Source organism: Nicotiana tabacum, chromosome 6, assembly GCF_000715075.1.
Source record: "Nicotiana tabacum cultivar K326 chromosome 6, ASM71507v2, whole genome shotgun sequence".
Lineage (NCBI taxonomy): Eukaryota > Viridiplantae > Streptophyta > Magnoliopsida > Solanales > Solanaceae > Nicotiana > Nicotiana tabacum.
In genome coordinates, this window is record NC_134085.1 from 128,868,580 (window position 1) to 128,879,015 (window position 10,436).

General features: G+C 38.3%; 1 protein-coding gene across 1 annotated transcript; it reads right to left on the bottom strand.

Annotated features, from left to right (window-relative positions):
- Window positions 1-7,069: 7,069 nt before the first annotated feature.
- LOC142182044 (uncharacterized) lies at window positions 7,070-7,974 on the bottom strand. Its single transcript, XM_075255905.1, has 3 exons — window positions 7,740-7,974; window positions 7,398-7,545; window positions 7,070-7,136 (listed from the first exon to the last, which is right to left on the bottom strand). The coding sequence occupies exons 1-3, from the start codon at window positions 7,972-7,974 to the stop codon at window positions 7,070-7,072; spliced, it is 450 nt and encodes a 149-aa protein (XP_075112006.1).
- Window positions 7,975-10,436: the final 2,462 nt, after the last annotated feature.

The following is a 10,436-nucleotide window of genomic DNA, read 5'->3' on the forward strand; positions in this document are numbered from 1 at the left end:
TAACTCTACAATACTAATTAAAACTCAATCAATTAATTCCAAAAATTATCAAGAACCGAATCCTTAATCAAATTATCAAAACACCATATCCGTCAACACCCTAATGGAAATTACTCTATAAAAATGTAAAAAGTCATCTCAATTTGGTTTAAAAATAGAGAAGACATCAATGATAATGATTTGATACAAACTCCCATATTTCACCAATCGTTGGTTGAAATCTTGATGAATTCTTAAGTCTTGTTGCCTTGGTTGCTTCTCAAAATCTTTTGTAGGTCCAAAGTCCCTTCAAAAACATATTTTTAGTGTATTATACCCCGTAGGAATGGGCCGGCCGAAACTACCCTTTTCTTGCCGAACTAGGAAATAACTCTGAGAAACTTGGACACCCGCGTTGTGCCCCATGCCGCGCCATGCGGCGCGCTTGTGAGGATCTTCAGAGAGCTGAATTCTATCAGGCAGCCATTTTTACATAGCCGCACCACGCCATTCGACGCCTTATGCGGCAGAACAATGTTGTTTTCTCAAAATAAATCTTTTTGTCCACTTTTTGACATCCAAACTTGGTCCTCGACCCCCCAATGTGATCCCAGCTTAATTCCTAGGGTTTCTACTCAAACTTCAAAGCTCCAACTTGTTCAATTTAGCTCCAAATTAAATTTTTAACTCAGAATCACTTCCTACAAGGCATAAAATACGTAATATGTGTAATTCACTATCATTTAAGCTCAAACACACATTTAAAAGTAATTAGAGTGCAATACTACGGCTAAAACATGGTTTTAGCCTACCATCAACACCCACACTCAGACCATTGCTCATTCTCGAGCAATCAAACTAAACTTCTCATAGGGACGACCTCTTCATCAAACAATTTCCCTAACACATTATGCCAAGAATATTTAAAGTCGACTAAGCACCCTACCATAACATCCTACCCTTAAGACTCGACTCAAAAAATACCATGCATTTCGCACAACCTGCTCACTTACTATAATATAGAGGTCAAAGTCACTACCTTTTCTTCGGTAGTCATGTGCCCTCACATAAAAATAAGAGATTAGTTCCACACAATAAAATTCAAGAACATATATGATCTCGAGATAGGCAAGATTCACTCACACTCAGAATCACAATTCATGTGCAACAGAAGACGTACCATAGGCTTTCCCGTAGTGTAATACTCTACTAAATTAGGTCATTCAGTCAAGGATAAAGTAAGACTTTAATTTGGTTGTAATGTAGGCTGCGAGACAAGTAGGATACAATTTGGATAATAGTGACTACACCTCCTTGAGCACTTTAATACATACAATTTTACAAATTAAAATCCCAACTTATGTTGAACTAAACCCTAACCTTCACATCATATTAACACCAAGCTCCCATTTCCTTTAAGTACAGACAAAGTAATATTTTCCACTAGTAAGGAATAATTTTCTTTATAATATGTACAAACACCAACATTTTTTTCTTTTTATTTCAATTCCTAACAAGTGGCTCTCACACTTATTTTTTTCAAATAGTGCACCTTTATCCTTTTTTATAGATCCACTAAAAACCCCAACCATACCTCCAGTTAGCTTTTAACATGCTTAAAAATATATCAAGTGCTGAATAAAGGTAAACAGTTCAATCAGGTAGTTAATTCAAATAATGCGGTCGGTTTGTAGTGTGGTTGCCAAAGAAAATAGGATTACAGGTTCAAAAGGGGCTAACTAGGATAAACATTAATTAGGTGGGTAAAAGCTATATTAATCTCAACAAACAAATGTCTATATCACTTCCTAGACTGAGCAAGACTGCTATTTTGCTTTGCAAACACACGAGGCAAGTTCTAGACATCAACTGACATACATAGAATATCACAAAAACCTTACTCACACATTGGCGTATAACTCACTTAGGATCAGATCTATCCCAACTCTCTAGTCAAATCAGTTAAGCAAAGTTACAATCGCACAATTTAAGGTACTTATCCGTGAGTCCAAAACTGAGCCTAGGAGTCATAACTAAGTCACTCACCACTCTCAAGGCATATGCAGTCAAGGAAAATTTCTTCATATTAGTGCTATGACTCAAAATTCTATATTCATAAAAAAATAACTACACCCGATTCAAATAAAACCTTTGTAAAACAACCGCGACACACAGAAAAATCAAGGGAAAATTATTGCACTATCTAAGAATGTAATATAAAATAAAAGAAATATTTTTGGTTTTCAAATTTTTTGATTCTTTTGTATTTTTTTCATTTGACTTCAAAGCCCTTAAGAATCTAGTTAACAAAATCCATCGTTGGGAAGAGTCGAATCTAAACAATTATGATTACTTACTATTACAGGCCGATAGAATTTAGAGTTTTAATTACGTACTATATTGTCTAAGAAACAAGAAACAAATCAAACAAATCCAATTGGCAAATAGAAAACAAACAAATACAGCCATATAGGAGCACCCCACCCCACACTAAAGAAATTGCATTATCCCCAATGAAAAACAATAGAAACAAGAGTGAAAAGGTAACTCCCTGAGGCCCTTGGCCTACTCCTCATCAACACCCTCAAAGGTGAACATGTACTCCTCATCATAAGAGGGAACAGAGTTTACGTCCTCATCTGGTGGCATCTATGCTCCATCTGCCAAGCCCAACCATTGCTGAGTGACTGCGAAGTGCTATAACTCTACCAAGTCAGTCTCTCCCTGAGCAGTGCGAAGACACATATCAGTAAATAACTGCTGCAGTGTCTCCTCGACATGAAGTAATCTCTGATCCACAGGAACAACAACAGAAGGGGGGGGGGGGTCTGTCATAGCTATGACATCAAAGGCCTTAGGAGGCCACAACATCGAAATCGTCCTATCATAATGGAACTCCTCCTCCACAAGGTGCATTTGTAAGAGCCAAGTGATCATGCTCAGGAAATACATGCGGCAGGCCCCAAGTTGTTGTACTCGATCCATGTGCTCAAGCATAATCTTGCCAAGATCGAACTTCATCCGAGTCAAGATGGCATAAATGAGACACACCTTCAACCTGGAGACATCAGTTCGTTCTGGGTAGGCATGATCTTTGCATTAATCAACCAGAGAATGAACCTAGCGGGATGCTGGAAATTGCTCTTCTTCATGTCTTTGTGGAACTTATTAGCATCCCGTGTCCACGTGGTAGAAGGATAAGCGCCACACAACTGGCTCCTGATATTAGGATACGAGGAGCGACGCAGTAACCTCTAGAACTTATAAGAATGCTATGTGAACCCCATAATATGGTTTACCACTTGTGAGGAAAAGGGGGTCATCTTGCTTCTCACCTGCACCTTATACACTGCATCCAAATTGGCCTCAGGCTGCCACTAGACATAAAACTCCTTTACCATCTTCACGTTCACCGACTCACCGGGACGGAACAAGCCTTCATAACCCAAGTATCTGATGTTGTTGTATATCCCCTAGTACTTCCTGGATAACTTTCTATCATCAATACCAACTTCCGGGTCGGGGTTCACTGCCGAAACAAAGGTCCGGTATCAATTTCTAGCATGAGCTGGCACATCCTGAATGCCATACTTGCAGCCCGGAACTACATCAACATCTGGATTAATGCACTCCACTTCCTCCTCCACTGGGGCAGGGGAAACTGCCCGCCTACCTCGTCAATGGCTACTAGAGGAAACCGCAGAGGAACCTGTGTTAGCACGTTTGCTAGGACGGTGAGACATTATACCTGCACATGACGAACACAATTAGCCACAACACTTAAAACAAAAGGCAAGACCAAATGGGGTAACCACCACATACTTATGTTATTGGAATGTTCACAAGTACAATTTATATCGGAGACTCAGACTATCCCATTGAAAGCAAACCACAAGTAATCAACAACCCACACTTATGTTATTGGCATGTTCACAACATATCCATGGACTACACTAGTGTAAAATACAAAATTAAGAATCTAAACTAGTAATTAAGGAAAGAAAAATAAATAGTTATACTAATTTAACAAATTAAGAAGTTACAATATAACCCTACACAAGTATTTAGCATGAATCAGACACCCCAATTAGCACCTAACAATACATTAGCATGGGGTGGTCAATCGATTAGCACTCGGGGCTAACACATTAAATTTTCACAACATAAGAACATGACCTCCCACCCCACACTTATCATCAAGTATCACATTATTTCATAACAAATATCATGTAATTAAGCACATCTTCACCTTTTATGTCATTGAGGCATTTTATCAAACACATTTTATTCACCAAGTTCAACTCATAATTTCAAGTTTAATTTGTCTAGGACCACTACACAACAACACCAATCATACCTCCCAGCACAACTATAACATCACCACATCATAGCAATAGCACAAAGTGCATAAAACTTACACAAAAATGATCAATTTTCGTCCATATAGGCACCTCCACCAAACTTCATCATAAATTATTACAACACCATTAAAACACACCAAAAATTATCCACAATGATAATAATAATAAAAATCCCAACAACTCCAAGCACAAATTCGGCCAGACTAAGTGAAATTAATATAATAATTGTCAAAACTTTAACTACATAGGGTTAGGTTAAATTAAACTAAAACTATATACATATTACAAATAAATACTAAAATAAGGGTATAAAAAGATGAGAGAGAACTTACCTTTAGGTGAATGGGAGTGATAGGATTTTAGTGGAAGAAATTCGAAGAAGAAGAAGAATAATTTGGGGGTGAATTAGAGAGGAGAGAAGTTAAAGATGAGAGAATGAGAGATATGAGAGAAAGAAGGGAAAGGGGACGGGGTTTTAGGGCAGAAAATGGGCTAGGTGCGTTAATTATTTTTTTTTTTAATTTTTGAAGAATTTTGTTTCAAAATTTCTAGCGGCGTTTTCTACTATCGCGTAGCTAGTGCGGCGCACCACGCGGCGCGGTAGTGGGGATATTCAGAGGCTTGTTTTTGTGTTAGAGGTGAGGTTTGGCCTAGCGCGGTATCCCATGTGGCGCGATAGGCCATGTTTCTTAGAGTTCTGATTTGTTTTTTCACGTTTTAGCCCACGGGTTACACCCCTACTATATTCTGGACTTATTTTGTTTCCAATTCATGCTCATACCTGTTCAAACAATTATCAAAACTCCTAAACTCTAGGAATCCTACACTACAATCATCTAACTATTCTACAAAAGCAAGAAAAAAAAGCTTAGAAGTAGCTCTGAGTTATAGTTGTCAGCTTGACTCAGTCACTTAGGCTCATTTGATCACGATGCTAGAGGATTGCTTGTTAAATCCTTCAACCAGGTACAATTTCAACATGTGCCCATTCACTTTAAAGCTCTCATTTCCTTGCTCATTTTGGATCTCAATGGCGCCATACGGTGAGACATGTTTCACCACATACGGACCTGTCCATCTTGACTTGAATTTTCCGGGGAACAACCTAAGTCTACTATAGTAAGACTTTGTCTGTGCATTTCATATGCACCCAGTCTTAATTCCTCCAATTCGTTCACCTACAAGACTAAGATCAAGATTAAGCATCTTAATTTCCCAATAAGCTTTATGTTCTATCTCAATAGGTAAATGACACGATTTTCCATATGCTAATTTGAACGGTGAAGTCCCTTTGTTTAGAACGTAGTTTTATACGCCCATATAGCTTCATCCAACTTTATAGAGCAATACTTAAGAGAATCATTAACCGTCTTTTCAAGAATTCGTGTAAGTTCACGGTTAGTCACTTTAACTGACCCACTAGCTTGGGCATGGTACGGGGTTCCTGTTATGTGTGTGAACCCATACTTGGACAGTAGTGAAAAAAACTGCTTGTTCACAAAGCGTGACCCATTTTCACTTACAATCATTTGAGGTGTCCCAAAGCGGGTTAAGATGTTCTTCCATAAGAACTCACACACCAGCCGAGCATCATTGGCCTAGTCGGAATTTCTTTGACCCATTTAAAGACATAATCAATGGCTACTAGGATATACTCATAAGAATGAGACGATGGGAATGGGCCCATAAAGTCAATGCCCCAAACATTAAAAATTTCACATAATAGAATGGAGTTGAGAGGTATTTAATCCCTCTTGCTAATACCTACCCTTTGACACTTTTTGCATACAACTACATACGCCCGTGCGTCTTTGTACAAAGTAGGCCAATATAAAATGGCTTCCATGACCTTTGCTACAGTGTGATTTCCACTATAGTGTCCTCCAACTAATTCATCATGGTAATAAGAGAGAATTCTTGCCATATTTCATTCAGGCACATTCTTTGTATCGCACCATCTGCACACAGTGTAAATAAGAAAGGGTCATTCCAAAAATAACTTTTTACCTCACCTTGAAGCTTCCGTCTTTGATCACGATGTAGGTCATGATTCAACCATCCACTAGCTAAAAAGTTGTCTACATCAGCATACCAAGGTGGTCTTTAGGAGACCGCAACAATGGAGAAAATCTGCTCATCAGGGAACTCTTCCCTTGTTTCAACTGTTTCAACCGAAGGTCTCTCAAGTCGATATAGATGATTTGCGACTTGATTTTCCATGCCCTTATATCTTTGATCTACAAGTCAAACTCTTGGAGAAATAACACCCACTGCATTAGACGTGGCTTGGACTTCTTCTTACTCAACATGTATTTCAAGGCTGGGTGATCAATGTGTACAATTACTTTATTCCCCAGTAGATATGATCTAAACTTGTCAAAACCAAAGACCACAACAAAGAACTTAGTATTTCCTTGTTACATCATTCAGCCTTCTATAATCAATTCATATTCTCCACCCAGTGACCGCTCTTGTGGGGATATATTCATTGTCTTCATTCTTCACCACTGTAATGCCCCCACTCTTAGGTACAACTTGCACTGGACTAATCCACTAGCTATCAGAGATGGAGAAAATCACTCCCAAATATAGCAATTTGATGATCTCCTTGTGCACTACCTCCTCCAAATTTTTATTCAGCTTGCATTGGGGCTGCATCACTAGCTTACTATTTTCTTCCGGCAGAACATTATGCATGCAAATGGCTACACTAATTCCTTGAATATCAGCTATGGTCCAGCCAATGGCCTTTTTTGTACTTTCTCAGCAGCTCCACCAGTTTTTGCTCCTGTGTACCTGTCAAGTAAGCAGATATAATCACAGGAAAATTGTTAGTCAAGAAAAACATATTTCAAGTGATTGGGGAGGACTTTCAATTCCATATTATGCTTAGAAGGCTCCTTTTTCAATTCCTCCTCATCAACCACTTGATCCTCAGTCTCAAGAGCTTCAACCACTTTCTTTATTTCGGTATCTTTATCATCAACGGTGCTAGACTGAGTAATACATATCTCTAGAGTGTCCCTCACAAGCTTGTCAAACTTGTATTTTTAAGACAATTCCCCAACAACATCTAGATTGAAACATGAGTAGGCAGACGCCTCATCATTGGGGTATTTCATGATCCTTTTCATATGGAACACCACTTTCTCATTGCCCACTCTGAGCATAAGTTTCCCCTCATCGATATTAAGGATATCTCTGCCTGTACAAAAAATGATCTCCCTAGAATTAGATTTATCTCCTTATTCACTTCTATATCCACCACAATAAAGTCTACGGGTAACACAAACTTGTCCACCTGTACTAGAATATCTTTAATGATTCCCTTAGGCAAAATAGTGGTCTAGTCAGCTAATTGTAGGGACAATAGTATTGTTTGGATCACTCCAAGCTCACCTTTGAATTTTTGAAGTCTAATGCACCAAACAGTGTCACACCAACAGAGGGCCTTGTCGAATTTCTCACTCCCCAATGAGCATGGTATGGTGAAGCTTCCTGGGTCCCCACACTTTTGGGAAATTTTATTTTGCAATATGGCACTGTAATGAGCATTCAGCTTGACCATTGTTGTCTCCTCTAATTTTCTCTTGCTGGACAGGATTTCCTTTAGGAACTTTGCATAAGCAGACATCTAAGTGAATACCTCTATGAATGGAATGTTCATATAAAGTTTCTTGAGCATCTCCAAGAACTGCCCAAAACATTTGTCAAGGTTTTCCCGCTTCATCTTTTGAGGAAATGGTAGAGATGGCATGTGTCTAATTTCTTCAATCCCATTTTGTACTCCACTACTCTGGCCTTTCTGCTCTTCACTTTTTTTCTCTTCCAGTGTCTCAGTCTGTTTGTTCACCACCTTGTTCTAGCTTTCAAAACTGGGTCTACCAATGTTTTGCCGCTTCTCAGAGATACATCTTTGATTATTTCCTTTGGGTTCTTTTTAGTGTCAAATGATAGAGTCCCAAGAGCTTGCTCAGATAACAAATTTGCAATTTGTCCCATTTTTATTTCCAAATTCCAGATGGTCGTGCCTTGCTCCCTGATGGCTATGCCCTGAGTCTCAAATTTTTCATCTGATTTATTGATGAACGCCTTCATGAGATCTTCCATACTAGAACGATTTGATTGTTGTGGTTGGTACTAATACCTCTGCTGGTTCTAAAAACCTAGTGGTCCTTGACCCTAGGCCTAGGATTATTTTGTTGCCATAAGTTCAAACTCCTACTAGGTGAAGTCCACAAAAAATCTGGATGTCTTTGTCCCATGGTATTATAGTTGTTCGCACTCTGCTAGTTTCCTCTATTATAGTTCCCCATGTCATTAACTTCCTCAGCTAAAGCTTGACACTCATGTGTAGGCTGTCCCATTCCACAAAAGTCACATGCTGCTTGCAACTCACTCTATATCTTTGTCAATATCAGTTTTCTTATCTCCTTGGTGATGGTGTCTTGCTAGGCTTGCAATGATGTGTTAGAATCTTCATGGTGAACCCCAATTGATTTCCTTATGTCATTACTCTCAGTAGGCCACTGGTTAGCATCCTCAGATAATTCATCAAGGATTGAGACAACCTCCTCCTAAGTTTTCTTCATTAGTGGACCTCCACATGCAATACTTAGAGGTCATCATGAGGAAGGTGTCAGTCCATCCTAGAAATCCTAGAGTTGCATCCACAAATTAATTCCGTTGTGCTAACACTTTTTGACTATCTCCTTGAGTCTTTCCCAAGCTTTGAAAATCGTTTCTTTCTTCTTTTGGCAGAAATTATGGATTTTCCTTCTGAATTTCATGTTTTTGCAGTTGAGAAGTACTTGTTAAGAAATTTTTTGGTCATGTCTTCCCTATCCTAATCAAGCCCATGGGTAAGCTACGAAGCCAGTGCTTCGCGTCATCCTTCAATAAAAAGGGGAATTCCCTTAAGTAAACCACATATTTTGATACTCCATTGTACTGGAAGGTGTTCATAATTTCTTCAAAGTAAATCAAGTTAGTGTTAGGATCTTCATTCACCTTCCCTCTGAAGATACAGTTATTTTGGATGGTTTGAAGAAAGCCTTACTTCAACTCGAAGTTGTTTGCTGCTTTGGGTGGAGGTTTGACACTTGATAGTCCTTGATTGTAGACTGGTCTAGCATATTCACCCAATGATCTTCCAGGCATGGGTATTGGATTCTCGAACTAGTCTTCAACCAAGGGTCAGTTTGGATTGAATCTTCAACCCCTACCATCCTCGATAGTTCCCTCAATAGCTTTGAGGGCTGCTTTAGCTGCTATCCGTGCAACTTCTTATTATGTTGCCTCTCTTGCAGCTAAGTCTATTCCATTAGTTTCTTTGTTTGCCATGTTATCTTGAGTTGAAGTATGACCCAAGAAATTTTCGGTTAATTCTCTTTGTTTTCTCAGTTGTCACAGGTGTTTCTCCATCTTTGGTTCGTAGGATATCGCTTCCTTTGAATACGATCAAGTCATATACCAGAAAAATTAAACATGTATCCCGCACACAAGTGAGAAAATGTAAATACACTAAAGTAAAATTGGTTCCTAAATTAGTACTAAAAACTATTTTATAATACCATTGATTGCCAATCCCCTTCAAATGCGCCAAAATTTGACAAACATAAAACACAACACAAAATTATTGCTTGCTAGTCAAAGATAGAATAGTTTAATTATCATCTCCACAGGGATTGGATTTAAATAGTGTTCGAATAATTTTCAGTTGATTGCTATCCAGGAAAATTAATATTTGCTTTGATAATTATCAACTATGATTCACTACTAAAAATTGAGCAATTAACAGTTTATCATACAAGACAACAGATGAGCAACGAAGAAATATCAATGAGAGAAATAAGAGTAATTGACTAGATAGTACAAGATAATTGACTCGGGATCCAATTCATGAGTTAGTTCACTCTATAATATCGTTGATTCTCACAAATTCAAAAGATAATTAGATTACACTTGAAGTTAATGTTCCTTTTTTGATTAAACGTTAATTTCAGTAATTAATCAAATTGAAACATGGTAAATAACTGCAACGAATAAAATGATAGTTATGGTCTAAAGGGTAACTTCTCACGAATATTTCACTAT